This window comes from Ochotona curzoniae, unplaced genomic scaffold (assembly GCF_017591425.1).
Source record: "Ochotona curzoniae isolate NIBS_2020 unplaced genomic scaffold, NIBS_Ocur_1.0 contig_2754, whole genome shotgun sequence".
Classification (NCBI taxonomy): Eukaryota; Metazoa; Chordata; class Mammalia; order Lagomorpha; family Ochotonidae; genus Ochotona; species Ochotona curzoniae.
Genome location: NW_024465582.1, coordinates 2,786,763 through 2,806,021, shown reverse-complemented (window position 1 = coordinate 2,806,021; position 19,259 = coordinate 2,786,763). Strand labels below are relative to the sequence as shown.

The 19,259-nt window shown below is 42.0% G+C and overlaps 1 protein-coding gene across 1 annotated transcript in view; it reads right to left on the bottom strand.

Moving 5' to 3' along the window:
* Nucleotides 1–19,259, bottom strand: part of ADCY2 (adenylate cyclase 2) — a 273,347-nt gene that overhangs the window by 61,685 nt on the left and 192,403 nt on the right. The window contains exons 6-11 of the mRNA XM_040977391.1: nt 15,750–15,861; nt 13,114–13,241; nt 8,802–8,960; nt 7,923–8,055; nt 6,034–6,207; nt 3,585–3,628 (exon numbers count right to left, since the gene is read on the bottom strand). Of these exons, the coding sequence (XP_040833325.1) occupies nt 3,585–3,628; nt 6,034–6,207; nt 7,923–8,055; nt 8,802–8,960; nt 13,114–13,241; nt 15,750–15,861 (750 nt within the window). The remainder of the gene's footprint in view (nt 1–3,584; nt 3,629–6,033; nt 6,208–7,922; nt 8,056–8,801; nt 8,961–13,113; nt 13,242–15,749; nt 15,862–19,259) is intronic.

Sequence of the window (19,259 nt, the reverse complement as noted above, 5' to 3'; positions counted from 1 at the left end):
GGTGACTCTGCCTTGGTATGGCCAACAATTTCATGGCTTGCAGTGGGTTAAATTGCTGACTGAACAGAGCTTCTCGTCTATAATATACATCACATTGATCTGAGTTCAGAACTGACTCTAGACACAGATGTACAGTTCAATGTGTAATGTCATACTGACATCTAATTAAACTTCATTGAGATACCTGGGTTTCCCAATTCCACCATCCTCCATTTGTAGAATTATGCCATTTGTAGAATTATGCCTTCCTCAAATAGGATGATGGCAGTCTTGGTTCAAAAAACAGAATAACATTTAGTAATCCATGTACAGGTAGCAAGCTGAATTCAGACATCTTAGCACATCATATTCCAAGCTGACTGACGAAGGCAAGTTAATGTTTATCCTTAAGAAAACAAGGGTCCCTGGTAATTATCTAATCTTGTCTGCACTCTGCACACTTGTTAAAAACTTTAAATTGAAAGGCAGAATCAGAGAGAGAGAGAGAAGGAAAGAAGGAGGGATGGAGAGGAGAGAAGGAAAGATGGGGAAAAAGAGAGAGAGAGAGAAATCCTACATCTGCTGGTTCATGCTTCAATGGCTGCAATGCCTGGAACTGGGCTGGTCCAAAGCCAGGAGCTTCTTCTAGGTCCCCACAAGGCTCCAGTGACTGCAAGCACTTGGGCCATCCTCCACTAGATTACCTAGGAAATATGCAAATTGGAAGTGGAACAGCCAGGACTTGAACTGGTTCCCATATGGGATGCTGGCACTGCAGACAGAGGCAAAACCTGCCACAGCCAGGACCGGTTTGCATACTTTATTTGCAATTTTACAGGTGAAGGTTATGAGTGATGTGATATGACTTCAAATGCTTCATTTTAGTTTTACTATCCATGTTTAGACTTGTATCTCTTGACTTTAATTTTTGGCTCTCTGTTTAAATACATTTATTTTTAAGATATGTTTAATTTCTTTTTTAATCTGAAAAGAAAACTGAATGAGTGAGAGAGACTGAGATCTTTTAAGGATTGGTTCACTCTCCAAACAGTGGCAACAGATGGGGCTGGGCCAGGCTGAAGCCAGGAGTTGCATTTGGTTCTCTCACACTGTGGCAAAAGCCCAAGCATTTGGTCATCTTCCTGCTTACCAGATATATTAGCTGGATCTTAATGGAGCATGTGGGATTCAAACTGGCACTCATAGGGATTCTAGCATTGCAGGTGGCAGCTAAACTCAATGTGTCACAATGCCAGCTAGCTTCCTCTCTTCTTTTCCTTCCTTTTTTCTTTTTCCTTCCTTCTTTCATTCTTTCCCTTTTCCTCGCTCCCTTCCTTTTTCTTTCTAGATTTATTTATTTCCACCGCAAATTCAGATTTACAGAGAGGAGAGACAAACAGATCTTTCATCCACTGGTTCACTCCCCAAGTGGCTGCAATGGCTGGAGTTGAGCCATTGCAAAGCCAGGAGCTTCTTTTCGCTCTCCTATATGAGTGCAGGTCCCCAAGGCTTTGGGCCATCCTTGATTGCTTTCCCAGGCAACAAGCAGGGAGCTGGATGGGAAGTGGAGCAGCTGGGACACTAACCGGTGCCCATATGGGATCCCAGCGCATGCAAAGTGAGTACTTTAGCCACTACACCACTGCATCGCCCACTCTCTTTTTTTTCTCTCCTCTTTTCTCCATTTCTTTCCTTCCTTTTTCTTCCTTCCTTGCTTTTTTTTAAGTCTCTCAAATTCTAACAAGAAATAGTAGGACACCTTGAGAATAACTGGGAAAGTTATTATTTAATATGATACCCAGGCTAGTAATCATGCAGGCTTCAAGCATCTGTGTAGGATTAACAGGTAATGCCTCTATAGAGCCTAATGCCAGACAAGGGGCAGATGGAAAGGCATTTGGTGCACATTATGAATGATCTAAATTCTAATTATCTGGACAACAGCTCTTGACCTGTAAGTTTTTTTCCCCTGGAATTTTAACTTGGGTTCTGAAGGTAGTAAAGCACTTTAGGGTTGGCAATCCACCAAGCAGCACCCTGCTCACCTGACACTCAGCATTAATCATTTTCTTTTCCTTAGGACAGCTATCATACTGTTCCTCCAACCATGCCAGTCTTTTTCTTTCTTCCAAGATCCTTCCTGAGACCTTTGCTTCCATCATGCCTGCACTATTTTGTCTAATGAGGCATGGGAAAGGTACCATAATGCCAGATTCTGGACCAGCCTGGAATCTCAGAGTCCATGTACAAAGCTAGGAGGTATGAGGGAAGCTTGGATGGATCTGATTCCAAGGCAGCAGAAAGCCTTAAACATCAACAACCACAGCAGACAGAGGAATGAGCAAGGAAAGGATCATATTCTTGGAGTTGTATCTCCTTAATATGGTCTATATCACTTAAAAATAATCCTTAAGGGCCCAGGCCAATAGCCTAGTGGCCAAATCCTCACCTTGCATCCTCTGGCATCCTATATGGGTGCCAGTTCATGTCATAGTAGCTCCACTTCCCATCCAGCTACCTGGTTGTGGCCTGGGAAAGCAACAGAGGACGGCCCCAAGCCTTGAGATCCTGCACCCATATGGGAGACCTGGAGGACGTACCTGGCTCCTGGCTTCACACTGGCTTGTCTCTGGCCATTGTGGCTACTTGGGGAGTAAACCATCAGACAGAAGATCTTTCCCTCTGTATCTCCTTCTCTCTATAGCTCTGCTTTTCCAATAAAAATAAATCTAAAAAAAAAATAATGCTTAAAAAAATCTAAGAGTCAAATGAACCATCCTACATGAAGACCATAAGTGTTTATGTCAATGCTAAAATTTCAAACTTGGCATAAGATACAAATTAAACTTCAATACAACAAATGGAGCCATGTGGAAGAATTTTGTGGATCTTTGCCATGTTTTGGTCATTAACAATGTTTGTGTTTATGTTTTACTTGGGCACAATGCCTTCTCTTTAAGGAAACACGCTGGACATATTTTTTCTTTGTTTCTATAAAACTCTACACCTCCAATAAACAGATGTCTCCATGGAGAAAAAAGCGCTGCTTTAACTTTCAAGTTGATGTCTTCCATGAATTACTCCAATATCCTAATATCAGTGTGGTTAGTTCCTAAACCAATGTTAAAGTCACATCCCGTGCCCTGCAGAGGAACATGAGGAAAAGGGGCTGGGGATGTGGACAGCGGCCGGGGTTCTCACACACATTGGCAGGAAGCCTTTTTCCTTTCTATGTGTTTCCCCACAGAAAGGCTGGACTTCGCATGATTTATCTTTAGAATTCAACACAAAAATGTGATTTTAAGCAACATAACCCATCCAGGGCCAACTCATTAATCTTAAGAAAAGTCATTTTAAGAACACAATTTAGCATGCTGAAGTGGCTAGCAGGTGGTTTTTTCCCTTTTCTTTCTCATAATTCTAATAACAAGGCACTAACAATCCTATTTTTAGAAGCTGAAAGCAATTTAATGGAGCTTTTCCACAAGTAGCTGCTCTTTTTGAAGTAGCCATTGAAACAGCTATAATTGATGATAATTACTTTCAGAAGCGGATGAAAAGCAGTAAGTCTCGTAATAATTAGATGGTCAAAAAATATACCATACCTTAAGGTGCGATTCTGAAAATTATGCTGACCCATTGGTACATCCTATGTTAAAAAAGAAGTCCATTAGTTGCCAAAATTATTTCATGAATAAACATTTTAAGCAATAATGATATATGACACATTTTTTTCATCATGGAAAGTATCATTCAGATAACAAGCAATTATTCTTGTGAAGAAAGTACATAATTAGAAATGAAAATCTAGATTAAAAAACTCTGTTTAGGAAGAGAATGCTGGTGTAACTGCAAACTTTTGCTACTGGAGGTCTCGGGCTTGTTGTCCAATTTAAAGAGTGCACGCCCTCTGTCTGAAGGTCTGAGCTGAAGTGACAGCCGCAGAGGCATACTCACCAGCCGTGACCTGAGACCATGTGAGAACACACTGCGGTGCTGATGCTTCCTCAGAATGCCTCACAGCACCAACAGGACCACAGAGCCATAGCCACCCTTAGCACAGGAGTCACGCGGCATTGGCTGAGTGTGTCAAGCCACAAACCACGGGACGAAAGGAAGAAATCAATCTGAGTACTGGTTGGGAAATGCAAAAGAGACACTATTTTGCATTTATCAGTGTAGAACCTGTTGTCAAGTATTGGTAAAAGACACAGAAAATGGGATCCAGTTTTATACAACTGTGATGGAAATGAAAATACCAGGTGGAACAAAACAGCTCCGAAAACCTTCCATTTGCTGCTTTGATCTCCAAAGTCAGATTGGGAAATTTATTTAGCCTAGGGAAAGTTAAGGCATTAAAAAAAAAAAGAAGTAATTGAACTCCAGGTTTCATTATGTAAGGTAAGAATGCATTATTCAACAGCGCCATCAATGTTGAATGAAGACTCTATGGAGCTCTGCCTAGGGGATTAGATAAAAGAAATAACTTCTGGCAATGACAACTGCTGGACCCTGGAATGTATCAGTAAGAATTACAATGGGGCTTTCTGAAAGGGAGTAGAAGACATGGCTAAATAAAAGCATAGGCTTAATGTGCTAACCAAAGCCTGCGGGATTTGTTAAGGCATCCTATACGTGGCTGTGAAGGCAGTACAAGCCTGGGCTCTGAAACTGACAGGTAAAACCACACATCCGAGAAAACAGTCCATGCAGGCAGTCTTCTGACTTCTACAAACAATTTCCTGGAGCAGGAAGCAGCTCCAACTTTCCCTAGAATGAGGCACTTTCCCAGCACACGGCAAGAGATTAAAGTCAGAATAGAGTTATTTCTGTGGTCCCTTGCTGAGATCATAAGGAACATAGACACTTCTAAGTCTTGAGACAACCAAGACCAGTAAGGAATTACCACAGCAACACATACGATGAAGCAGATCCGCACCCCTCCCCTGCCAAGTATATTAGTAACACCAGAGAAAATCACATTCAAATATTTACGTAGAATACGTATTACTTCAAAACCAACCACACAACCAGTTCCTGGGGTTATGATAAATCTCAATGAAAGATGTGATTAGCAGACACAAATACTAACAATAACAACTAAGAATCCAGTCTCAGCATAGCATAAGATCACTGACTTTCAGTGACCACTGGATGGAGTCAAGCAGTGTGAGTGCTGGAGAGCTCCATGTGCTCCAGTTCTCTCTCCTTAGATTGCTTTCTCCTTGCTAATTTCATCCAGTTTCACACATTCAAATATCACCTAAGTCCTGATGAGCCTTACACTCATGTCTGTAACTTGCGTCTCTCCTCTGTCTACTTCCTGTCTCCATCGGACATCTGAAGGGTACAGTGACTTCAGGATGCCCATTGGCACTTTCTCATCTTGGAGAAGGGCTATTGTAAGACCCTATGGGACAGGAGGTATCAGGATACTTCACATGACAACCTTGCTTGCATCTTAAGTCAGTGAGAACTGTGGAACATTATGTCCTGTTTTTCATTTCAACTGCATGTCTAACACAGTTAATACCATTGTGTATCAAGCCCTAGTTAGCTTAAAATTGTAGTGCTGTGATTTAGTGCTTAACCCTGTTTTTCACTTCTCCTGTGGATCTCCCTCTTTTGTCAGCACAGTGTGATATGCTGGACTCTGGCAGGGTACATAAGGAGCAGAGTGCATGTTGCTGTTGATAACTGAATGCCTAGGCTATGAAGAAATGGTTTTGACCTGCTGAAACTCCAGGGACATCAGGCCTTTATTTCCCTTCTTACTAATAATCTCAGGGATTCCACTTGAGTAGAGAAATAGCAAAATCTCAATTTAAAACAGTTCAGGTTTTTGTTACTATTATCAGTTGTAGAGAACATTGCTTTGGGGTATATTCGATTGTAAAAGCCCTTTGAGGTTATAGTGCATCCAGCGTACTTGGACTTGGAGCCCAGCTCCAAGAGAAAGAAGGTGGTACACTTCCTCCACTGCTAACAAGTAAGTTATCTTGGCTGGGGATGGCCAGATTTTAGTTTGGGGAATCATGCTTGGGGTGGGCATACCATGGTGCTGATCTTCCCATTCTCTGTGGTCATGCTGTCTCTGTGGTGCAGGTGTGCAAAGGGTTTGGCCGCCCCCCAAGACTCCAGGTACCGGGTCATGCGGACAGATGCCCTCATCTTGGCTCCATCGAGGGTGTGGCGAGGTCTGAAGAGATGAGGACTCCGCCGCTCTCCCTGGGGGAAGAAACACGGCATCACACACAGCTGGGACACTACAGCTCCCAACCTGGCCATCCTGGTCCAGTGGCATTTGGTCAAGTCCATTTCTCTTCCTCTCTGGCTATCCTGCTGAATGCAGTGTGCATGAGGAATATGTTACTTCAACAGAGTGATTTCATTTCCAATCAATTTTACCTGCAACTGAAACTTGGGGAAACATAACAACATAAAGAAAATTCTTAGAATATGCCACTCTGTCTTTACTATTCCCAATGCTGTCCTTTTCTAAAGTGATAGCTAGACCAGGATGACCCTCACGCCAGTCAGCCTTGCAGGCTGTGTTTGGGTGTCCCTGGCCAGAAGATAGCGTGCCTTGCACTGTTTTCTGCCACATCCACTCTTGCTGTTTATTACATATCGATTTCCAGATCCATGGCCAAGCTAGGTGGGAATTTGCCTAAAGAAGTGGAACTCTGGTTTAGGACCACTGTCTTGAGTGAACTGTGTGAATGTTACCTTGTTGTTCTGTGAGATTGGATTCTGCCCTTCAGAGATCTTTCTTTCTGATATCTGCACCGTTTAGCAGCTGTGTGATCAAATCTGTTTGAAAGGACTTTGAGACAAAGTAAAGAACCGAGGGCTCTAAGCCACTTGATTGGATCCTAACTTATGATTCAAACAGAATAAGAGATGGCGTCACACTGTCTTCCTAGGTTACACAGCCTTCCAGCTGAGGGAAGTGTTCACTGTATTGAAGTACATACATCTACGCCTACTCATCTTCTTAGAAATGAAAATGTGCAGCTTATTAGCGAGTCTTGAAAATATTACCTTTTTCACCTTTTAAAAATTTTCCATCCCATTTCTTTTCATTAGATTTTTAATGTTTTCTCTGTATTATAATTTCCTCTGTGAGCACTGAGAATCTTTCAGAAGCAGCAACAACTAATGGATACACTACTGTAGACTAACACGTGTACTGACCAGCACTGAATAACACATAGACAACCCTATGTGTAGCACTGACCAGCATACACACTGAATGACATACACACTGATGGATATCAGCAAACATGTACACATGTACACAGGTTAACATGTGCACTAACACGTATAGCTGCTGGCATCAATTGTCACATACGCAGTTTAACATCTATACTGAGTGACATACACTGCTATCAACTAACACATACACAGATGAACACATACACCAAATTGACTAAAAATATGGACTGGTACATTGACTAACACATATACTGAATGGCATCATTAACAGGCATATCAACATGTACACATGTATGCAACTAATGCACACTAATATTGACTCAAAGGTACACTAGCAGCAACACATAGCAAATAATAGTCGTCAACCAGCATACTGAAACAACCAAAACACACGCCAATCTGTTACTATTGAACGTAGGTTAACGGAGTCACAGACCCACTGACTAACATTAGGTAAGAAATGCAATGATCCAAAGCAGCAGCCAACATCAAGCAATACATTTCATCTGTTCAATAAACATTTGAGTTCATTACTACAAAGTATATCCCCGTGTTCAGTCACCATTTGTACTTCAAGTCACTTCAGAGACATGCACTAGCAAGAGACACACACTGAATTTTGATTAAAAATACTTGTCTATATCAATAATTGGCCTCTCTCCTACCTCTTGATGGCAGATATAGCAGGCTAATTATGATTATAGTGATGTTACAAGGCCTCTAACCTTTGGGTTGATGACGAAGTAGGTTTTCACCAAGTGCTGTTTTAAGTATGGGTCTCTGCTGTCACCGTCCCCCTCCTCTACCTTGTAGGCGCCATTCAGGTGCTCCAGGGTAACTGAGGAGATGTGGACACGTCTGGAAATCCATTGGAAAACCGCAGTCAAGACACAAAGGACAAACATGAAACAAGAGAGTCCATTTGTTTGCAGCTTCAGAAATAACTTCTCCAAATGAACATAAATCCACATGTTCTTGGGAAAATGGACAGCAATTAAAACTTGTATTTTATTGACCTCTGCTTTGTAAGGTGTGCCTGGAGGTTGGGAGCATGGTTCTGCACTCACAGAAGCCAACATGTCAGGTGAGGTGAAGGACAGCAAAGAGAATTTAGGCACATGGAAGCTTCACTTAGGAGCACGACACGTGTCTACAGCACTTGAGCAAACAGGCAGATATCTATAAAACATGGATTTTCTTTCTTGAAGCTTGTGTTTGTGCTTCTAGAAACAATAGCACTTGCATCAAGATTCTCTTGCCTGACTTCTAACCAAAGCTCCAGGCTACAGTGGCTCATTTAACAGTACTTGTTAAATGCTGTATCCTGTATCTTACTGAAGTCAAATGCATCTTAGACACAGATATCTATGTATAAGTTTATATGCAAAAGTGTAATTTAATACCTGATGTCTAGTCTTTGACTATGGGTCAAAGGATGATGGAATCAGGAATGTTGAGTTTGTGTTGAGTAATCTAGGAGGCCACTGGGCTTGAGTAACATAGTATCAAGAAGCAAGGAAGTCTTCAGAAACTGAGAAGTTGGCTATCAGCTTGTTGCCTGACTGCTGACAGAGTGAAGAGAGAAATTCAGTGTTTGTCCTTACCCAGGGACTCCGCCAGCCTCCATGTGATTAGCCAGAGTGACATCATGTGACCACACATCGTACTGCCATTTCTGCAAACCAATAACGCCACACAGCACATTCCCAGAATGCACTCCCACACGCATGTTGATGTCAACTCCAGTAGCATCTCTCACTTTCCTAAAGAGAAGAGAAGTGGTGTCACACTCTAGTAACATCCTCTTCTTCCTTTAACACTGGCTAACTGCCATATTTTATTATTTATGAAATCTAAGATTATGAGAAAACTTGCTATGAAGTTCTCTTGTGAATTCTCTTTGGGCCAGAAGAAGGACTTGTTTTTGCTCTCTGCTGCCGGCAGAAGCTCACTTTTGACAACAAACTGCATGGACGTTCTGCACGCAAGGCAGCAGTCAGGCAAACACTGAAGCCCTCAGAGGCAGGTGCTATTCTTAAAATAGTAAGTTCAGGTCCTATAGGTCATTAAAGAGGGACATTGGCAAGCCAGAAGAAGGGGAGAGATGAGCAAGTGTCAAATGGCTGAGGATGCAAAGCTATAGAGTTGATACCACTCGACAAGGCCCAAGGCTGGCAAGGCCAGAGCCTCAGGAAGTACACACTCCTAAGAAAACTGGCCACTTGTTCCACTCTCTTCCTCTCTCTGGCAGTGTGATGGTCCACCTGAGGACTCCCTGGCTGGGATGGTGATTAGTCAGGAAACAAAAGACCCAATAATCAACTTAATCACTATTAAATGTGGCTCCCCAAATGAATAAAAGCTGCTGGGACACGAAGAGATGGTTCCTCTGGTTGCACTCCCTTCCAAACATGTCTCTTGGTCTTTCAGCATCAAGCACGCACCCCTCTTCAAGTCTGTATTCGCGATGCACTGGCTGTGGCACTTCGCCCCTTCGCCCCTTAGACTAGGCCAAATTCCAAGCTGTGGCTTGCACAGACACACGGGGCTGGACCATGGTGACGGCAAAGCATTCTGACTTTCCCCCGCACTTTCTCAGCAGCTAGCACACACTGAGCACCCACTGTGTGCTGTCACTTATTCTACATTTTCCTACTAGAATCATGTGACATTTACTTGAAATGTGAGAAAATCATTGGTCATTGATGTCACTTGTGATTCTGGTGCTTCATACGGCAAATGCCCTCAAGGAAAATATTTGCTAATATGACAACAATACAGCTTATTTATGAGTTTAATAATGACTTTAGCTTGAAAAAGGATCAAAAAATCACAAGATTAACTTTTGAATTGTGTAAATTATTTAAAAGCAAAGGTGAAAATACTCATTAAAATTTTTAATAATACATAAGGCATCATAAAAAAGAAGTTAATTAAGATTATTTTAGTATGTTGTTGTCAATTCACAAATGCAAATAAAGAACTCTAATGAAGGAAAGATGGAAATACTTGATAGTGATTTTTTGTCTACCAGATAAATGCACTCATTAGTTAGAGGGCTACCATAGAGGTACATAGGAAGTCAGCTCCAGTTACACGGAGCATTGAGCCTCAGCACAGCAAAGCACATGACCATCAGTTGGGACTGGAGTCAAGGGACTCTTAGCACCGCCCCAATGTGCAGGTGCATGGTGTGCTTCAGTAATGAAACAACACCCCCGAGAAGATGCTGAAAAGATGAAGAGAAATCATGATGTAAAAATAAATGCAGTCTATAAAAAGTGTGCCTCATGGGTTTAATAAATTAAAATCCCCTCATTTTGGTTCAAGAAACACAAACGCCTTCCTTTTCAAATTAGAACAAAGCATTTTTTGAGCTTGCTGAAGTGTCCTCTCCATCACTGTCTCTATTGGGAGAAAAACGAAACAACCTAGTATATTGATTATCTTGTCAGCTAAGCACAAGAATGCAAGAGCTCTTAGTGAGGGGCAGACCACTGGGCATTATCTAACTTGAACATGAGATTTGAGAATAAGCAATTACAGGGAGAGTCTCCTCAAACCTGCTACTAATAGTGCCGAGATTCTGACATGCAAGATGTTCTTGATGGGTCAACAGTGAACATGGCAGTGAAACACGGCATAGCCACATAACAGAAAATTATTCTGTCATGAAAAGGAATGGGGTGCTGACGTGCCATAACATAAACGAGCCCTGAAAATAGTACAATAAGTAAGGGAGATCAAAAGGTACAACCATTGTGTGACTGAGCTTACATGAACTATACAGAGCGAACAAGTCCACAGAAACAAAAAGGATAATAGAAACGACCAAGAGTTGAAGAACAATACCAGCAGAGATGCCGCTGCTTGGGTATAGACCTTCTGCCTCATCCAGTGAAGAGGTTCTTAGTGCTGATGGCCATACAGCTACACACACAAGAATGGGTAAGAGGTGACATTTATTCTATGTGTGTTTTGCCACAATAAAAAATAAAAAGTGCTTCCGAGGAAGGGGTGACAGAGCAGTGAACTTACAGGGAGGATTCTCCACCCTAAAAGTTCTTCAATATTTTGGACTAACGTAGACACAACAGGACCAGGAACTCGAGCACATCGAAGCAGAAATCAAGCTGCACTAAAAGGGTGGATTGCTTAAGCCAATGTTGTTGATACACATAATTTTTCTCTTCATAAAATTGAATCCGACTCATATTTGGAAAGGGAAGTCAAGAAAAATGCTCCATTCCAACAGAGCCCATTTCATCTCACATTTACAATCCACATCCAGCTGACTATTGGGACAGGTCATAAATATAAGAACGTCTGTTTGTTCCGCTGATCGCACTCAGGTACATCTAGACCCATCTATCTAGATTTATGGGTAGTAACTCACCTGTGGGAAAAAAAAATTTGCAACAATATTTTTCATTTACCAGAGAAGATAAATTTATGGGAAGCAGCAAGCAGAACACAGTTATTTCCCACACAATGTACTTCCTGTAAGAGAAATGAGCCCTGCTGCCTGCCCGTGGGGCTCACGTCACTCCTGCACTGGATCAGCCATACGGCAGCCCACACCCATGCCCTGTTGCCCTGGTGGACTCTGACTCATCAGGGAGACCCTAGCCTCATGGCTGGGGGAGGAGCTTCCGGGACTCTGGCGGGGACAGTGCTAGGAAAGCATCTTTTAAACTTTGAGTCACTTCTGTGTATAACTGACACACACACAAAGGGTAAGATCAGTGACAACTGCCTTTGGTGCCTTCCCACTGGAAGCCCTGTTAACAATTAATTCTGACACACTGAGTTAGAATCTCAAGGATACAGTTTCAGCCCTGTTTAGACTAATGGGGCAAGCGGGGAGAGAAGGCAAAAACCACTTGACACTGAAAAAACCAAATCAACTAAAATTTTCCAATAATGCAATCAGCACAAGAAAGCTTTTTTTTTAAAAAAAAAAATAATTTATGGGCCCGGCGGCATGGCCTAGCGGCTAAAGTCCTCGCCTTGAATGTGCCAATATCCCATATGGGCACCGGTTCTAATCCTGGCAGCTCCACTTCCCATCTAGCTCCCTGCTTGTGGCCTGGGAAGGCAGTCGAGGACGGCCCAAAGCCTTGGCACTCTGCACCAGTGTGGGAGACCTGGAAGAAGTTCCTGGATCCTGGCTTGGGATCGGCATAGCATTGGCTGTTGCACTCACTTGGGGAGTGAATCATCGGACGGAAGATCTTCCTCTCTGTCTCTCCTCCTCTCTGTATATCTGACTTTGTAGTAAAAATAAATAAACATTTTTAAAAATAATTTATGAGTGTTCTGGAAGCATTCTGGTCCTGAAAAATCACCTTATCCCTTTAACCTGCATCTATCAACAGTAGCCATATAATTCTGTATAAATAGATTTTTTTCTGGAATCACAATGAAAAACACCAATAGAGCTAATGCAAAAAACACATCACAGACACAATTTAAAACTAAATTAACAGAGCTGAGTACTTCTGACGACGTGAAATAATTTGGGTGATATTTTCCTATTCCCCATAAACTGGTGGTTTAAAAAGCCCTGCAGCATGTGAATAGTTCTATTTTACAGAAATAGGAGAGGTTTTCACAGGCATATAATTTATACTGCATTACAAAGATGTCCTTTAATATATAAAAAGCCACATACAAAGTAAACAAAACAATCTTCCCATAGATTTCCAACCCAGTTTTGCTCTAATCTAACACTAACAATACTGAACACTGAGCAAAGTTTCCTTTAGACTGTGGTATGCAAGTGCCAATAAAGGAGTATCTGAATATTTACATTTATATCCTTTTGTTAGTAGACAGAAATGACTGAAGGTGAGAGTTACAACTCAAAATTGTTAAGCAATTAAATCAAGAACCAGAAAAAGCAGGCACACTTACTTAATAGCTTCACACATATCCAGCCCCATTTTCACACAGTTCTTGGCATGGTTGGGCAGAGAGATGGGAAGTCCGGACACGCAGTAATAGCAGTCACCTAAAATTTTAATTCTCATGCATTCATTCTCCTGGGGGAAAAAAAATCACAGAAAAATGACATGCCTAATGCTTCAGGTTTACTGAGTATCATCCCGTATCCACTCTACTGGGTCTAACACAGAGTGCAGGTTTGGAGGGCAGGGACAGCTGAGAATTATAAACCCAAAGGAATGACATACCCTCACCAAAGCAGAAATAATAAAGGAAATGGGAAGAAATGAGAAAGAGGAGCGAATATTTTAGAACGATCTACACTGAATATAAGCAGGAGAGGACAGGGGCTGGTTCGCTTTCCTGGATCTGAACAGTTTCCGGCATTGATGGGACACTCCACGCAGAGCAGACTCTGAGACCTGCACTTGAATTAGAATCTCATATCACTTCCTGCTTGCTTGGGCCTTCTTTTATTGAAGCTGAAGCAGATCCTTTCTTGTAGGCATGAAGCTCCAGATAAACATCTCCACAATGTAATAAACTTCCATTCAACACTGGCAAGTAATTTAAAACTTAATTCTGCTCTGAGGTTAAACTGTTTTGATGGAAAGTTTGACTTGCTCATTATTTTTGGTTGGTTTGGCTTATTTATAATAGACTAGCTGCATTGATATGTACCAATCTCACACCTTTCCCTACCCTTTCCAAATCAGTGTATAGAGTCTTCATTAAAACATAATAAAACAAAATGAAAGGTATATCAAACATAGATATTTTCCCCTGTAACATAGGCTTTTGTATAAATTGAATAACACTGAAATAACAAAATGAGCACATCACGTTTTCCCTTTTCCTCCCCTTCTTCTTGGGCTTGTGTTAGGTCACGTGAAGGTTTCGCACAGTCTCTCGCCTGTCAGATAATGTACAGTGAGGTGATACCCCCATGCCTGTGTAAAGTTGGTGAGAGTACATGACAATGACTTCGAGTTCCTTGGGTTGAGGTTATGTTCTTTAAAGGCATGCACTCAGTGGACTGGTTTATCTGCTTCCTAACTATGCTTTGTACCTCCATGTAATTTAACTGTGAACCAAATAGCGATGTTTCAAGCATGCAGTCCTTTTGATTGATAGCAGATGGAGCATGTAAGCTTGGGCTAGATCCAGCAGTTGCCTGGACAGTCCATTTTTTTTTTCCAGAGAGGAAGTCACAGTAGGCATCTCAGCTATGAATAACGAATGCTGTCCTCCAAAACACGTATGTTGAAGTCAGTCACCGCTGTGAATGTGATGTTATTGGGCGATAGGAAGTTAGCAGATGTCGTGATTAAAGAGGCAGTCACACTGGAATGGGGTGGATGCTAATCAAGAATGACTTCTGTCCATTAAGAAAGCAGAGCCTGGGACACTGAGATGCACACACCGAGGAGAAAATGCTGTGAGAACACTCAAGTGCTGCCGGCTGCCAGACTGGGATATTTGTCCTCAACGTGGCTAGTAGTCCAGACAGATTTTTTGTAATTCAAACTTTCATTATGTACATTTCAAGTATTATTTTTCTATAAATGAGCTCCCATTGAAAAAAAATGTCTTTCGTTTAGCTTGGTAAAGGGAGGAGTTCTGCAGCGTTATACTCCTGGTCTCTTAAAGCCCCAATGTGAGCTGTTATGGTCAGTTAGACATCACTTGCCAAAACATCTGGGATTTTCACCCAAGAACAGCTATACTAATATTTGGAAGCCAGATTTCTTACTAAGATGCTTGATTGGAATGGTTTTCTTGGTTTAAAAAGGACCCAAGTCACACAGTGAACTAAATTTAGAACCAATTCTTCCATATACAAATAACAAAATTATTAGGTTTGATCAAGTATTTTTGTTGTTCTTGTTGGGAACAATTCAATTAGGCTTACTAGAAGTATTGGGTGGGAAGTAAAGGGCTGAAAAGGAAGACGAAGCTTTGCATCAACATTCCCCTACAGCAACCTTGGCAATTCCAATAAGTCATGCCCAGCATGGTTTGTGATGACTTGTCATCACTTTCTCTGTGTGACATTTTCCACGAACAAGTTTAAGAATGGCAGAGACTGAACTTAACATTCCCACTTAAATGGCACTAGAGTCAAAGGATGACAAGGAGGCAGGAGCAGATAAAGGGCTTGCGCGGAAGGTAAGAATCTTATCTTCGCAGTTCTTTCAAGGTCTTGTCTGTAGATGTGGATATAGGATGGCTGCGACTAGATAAGTGGAAATGATGTCGCCAGCTCCTCAATGTGGAAATGCCTAAAAGAGTTCCTTAAAATAGCATGGGAAGAAATGTGAACATTGAATCTCATCGTCTTGAATGCCTTTACTATGTGCACGTTGAATTTTATAGAAAAAGGAAGTTTTAGAAATAGATGAAAACATGTGATAATTATATGCCATGGCACTTCTCCATCCCAGATGTGGGATAGAGATTCATCAAGAGTCAATGATAAACACAAGAAATTTTACAAACTGCATGCAGGATACTTCTATGAAAAGTAAAATATTCATAAGGGGACTGAGATTAAGCAAGCAAGAGTTTTCATATCTTCAAATTAGAAAGAAATCTGCATTACTCACCTTTGCAATCTGATCAAACTTTCCGAAGAGTTCATTCAACATGTGGACCAGTTCTCCTGGGGAGCAGTCACTGGCAAGGCGTGTGAACCCCACAATGTCAGCATATAAGATACTGTGGGGGCAAGGACGCAAGTGGCAGTGTTACAAGCTTGGATCTGCTAATCAAGCAATGAAAACTTTCCAATTTTCACGATTACATATTTATATTATCATAATAAATATGCCATTCCTCCTGGCCAGAGGAGACAGAAACATTTGGCTTGCCTTGCCTGCCTACGTGCTTATTTTTGTGGCTAAGATGGAGATTTGTTGGGAGGGGAAATACGTTTTGGTACTTTGTCTAGCCAGGTCAATCTCTGTTCCCATGTCCTGGTCTGCTTTGTATGGTGTACATCCTCACTTCCATAACTGGCAGGATTCTTACGATCAGATGGATATGTTTCTACTTGAATTTATATTATACAGATTCCTAACATAGAAGCAGAAAAATAATAAAACCCAAATCCTGTTTGTATTGATTCAAAAGGAACATTGAGATAATCTAGAAACATGGCTGCTTAATGGTGATGACAGATAATGTTGATGTTCTGTACATATCTCCAGAAAAGAGACTAGAAAATAGGAGTTGGGGTGCTTTCACCATAAAGGAATTACCAATATTTGCAGAGATGTTATATTTACTCCAATGGCTTCTACACAGTATACACACATTTCAAAACATCACATGGGCCCGGCGCTGTGGCCTAGCGGTTAAAGTCCTCGCCTTGAATGCGCCAGGATCCCATATGGTCACTGGTTCTATTCCTGGCAGCTCCACTTCCCATCCAGCTCCCTGCTTGTGGCCTGGGAAGGCAGTCGAGGACGGCCCAAAGCCTTGGCACTCTGCACCTGTGTGGGAGACCTGGAAGAAGTTCCTGGATCCTGGCTTCGGATCGGCATAACATCGGCTGTTGCACTCATTTGGGAAGTGAATCATTGGATGGAAGTTCTTCCTCTCTGTCTCTCCTCCTCTCTGTATATCTGACTTTGCAATGAAAATAAATAGCTTTAAAAACAAACAAAAAAAAAGCCCCAAAAAACAAAACAAAACAAAACAAAAAATCGAAAAAAATCACATACAACACCCCATAACTACATAAAATTCTTACACATTGGTTAATAAAATTTACTTTAACTAAATAGACTTTCAAAAGACAACTTAAGGAAAGACAGGAAAGCTCACTCACTGTCAGCATGAAGCCAACACAAGGAGTCTTCCCAAGGCTAGAGCTTCCTTAGGACAATGCAGTCAACAAAGAAGGACATTAGCAAGCGTCCAGTTGTGAATCAGGATGAGTGCTATGCCTCAGGTGACAGGCACAGGGCTGGCTGCGGCGGAGAGTCCAGCAAAGGTTATCCCAGGGGATTCTGGGCAGCTCCCCTTCATGGGAGAAGGGCAGGGTTCCTGGAGCATTGACCCAGGAGCTCAGGAGAACAGGCATGTGCTGGAAACAGCAGCCACTTCTACATAGTCCTGTGCTCCTCATGTACACGGACGTCTTGGAGGAAGCCTACATTCCTGCTACAGGCTTGAGAATCAGACAGTGAACGTAGGATGTGCCAGGAAACAAAGCCAATTGCAAGTTCAAAACCACTAGGATGGCAGTTGTTTCAAAAGCTAACAAAACAAATCCAGGAAACCCAATGTGCTGGTGAGGGTATGGAGAAATTGGAGCTCTTTCGTATTGCTGTTGGAAAAGTGAAATGGCTCAGCTATGAGAAACAGCTTTGTCACCCAAGCGGAGATTCAACAGTCTGGCCTGTGATTCAGGAATTAGGTACACATGTGAAGGAAGAGCAATCAAAGGCTCAGACAGTGAACATATGTGAATGCTCAGACTGCATCGATCTCGATCAGTGAAAGACAGAAACTAACCAAATGCCAACCAACAAACAAACTAAATGCAATGTATACATACAACGGGATATTAGCTGGCCTTTAAAAGTCACAGAAGCCTTCATCTTCTGTAACAGTTGAATACATTAAGTGAAATAAGCTAAGCAAAATGACAAGTGATTTCTGATTCCAGCTGCATGAGACAGAAAACAGAATAAAAGTGGTCAGGGGCTAGGGGAAGGGGGATGTGCAGAGCTGTTGTCTATCGGGCACACAGCATTAGACACGATGCCCATTATGTCCAAGATGGTTGTAGAATAATACAAATGTGCTGAAACCCACTGGATTGTACACTTAAAAATGGTTAAAACTGTAAACATCACATGTATTCTATGCCAATGTAAACACTCCACCCCTAACTGCACCAGCCAGCCAGGGCCTGGCATGATCATGGCAGTGCCTGCCATTGGCCTCTGCACCTTAAGCTCAGCATGGGCTGTGGCTTGACCCTGGAGGAAAGACTTGCTGCTCTGCTGATGGATCCAGGAAACACAGGGCTGCTGGCAGCACCATCTCTGTTCTGCTAGATCCTACCCCACAGCCACACTCACAGCTTGCAGGCTCAGACACTGAGCCACAGTCCCCAAGGGAGGATCAGCTCAGAGCCACAGTCGGGGGAGGGGTGCAGGGGGGCGGTGAGAACTGGGAAGTGGATGGGCAGCTGTCCACACCACCCTGGTTCCCAACAGCCGTGAGGCTTTCTGTGGTCAAAACCTGCCACAGGTGATGGAGCCCTGAGAGCACAGCTGAGGGTACCTGAAGCTGGTCCAGGGCTTACTGGGCACCACAGAAACTCAGTAAATGAGAAGGCAATGGTGATGCAATGTTACATGGTGGAAGAAGCACAGAATGGACCACTGATAAAGGAAGGTCCCAGACTGTGATCTGAATTCTACTCTGGTCAGCCAGAAACACAGTCCAGAATCCAGGACAGCCTTGTGCAAGGTCTCTAATGTGAGGAAACAAAGAACAGTAGACAGATAGGGAAGACAGGTGGAACGATGAAGTCTGGTTTGTCACTAGTCAAATGCTGGAGTAAAGTAGGTGTCAAGGATGACATAAAGCAAGATGAAGTCTGGTTTCCCCCTCAACCCTGGAGTTAGGAAAAAGGGAAAGTTTCACAACCAAGGGAAAAGATTCAGTTCAGTTTGAAGATTCAGTTGGCAGCTGATGTCTATTACCATTATTTTCTTTAAAAAAAAAAAACTAGTAAGTTTCTTAACAGCAAATAAACATTTTGTTTAATGAACAGCAAAGCAAAAGTAAAATGTAGCAAGTAGCTTTTTTAGTATTGTTTAAAAGACTAATAATTCTCTTTTGGGAAACTGAAATCGATATCAAGCAGACCATCCTCGTTGCCCTTGGATAAAGCTCTTTGAGCATACTTGTCCTTTTATAGGGTAAAAAAATTACACTTCCATATTTCTCTTAAAATAGTTGGTACTTTGTCACTGAAATATTTTTAAAAGATTCATTTATTTGAAAGACTTAAAAAGATACAAATATATACAATGTGCACACACCCACATATATTTTCAGAGAGGGAGAGAATCTTTCATTTCTTAAATGGCCAT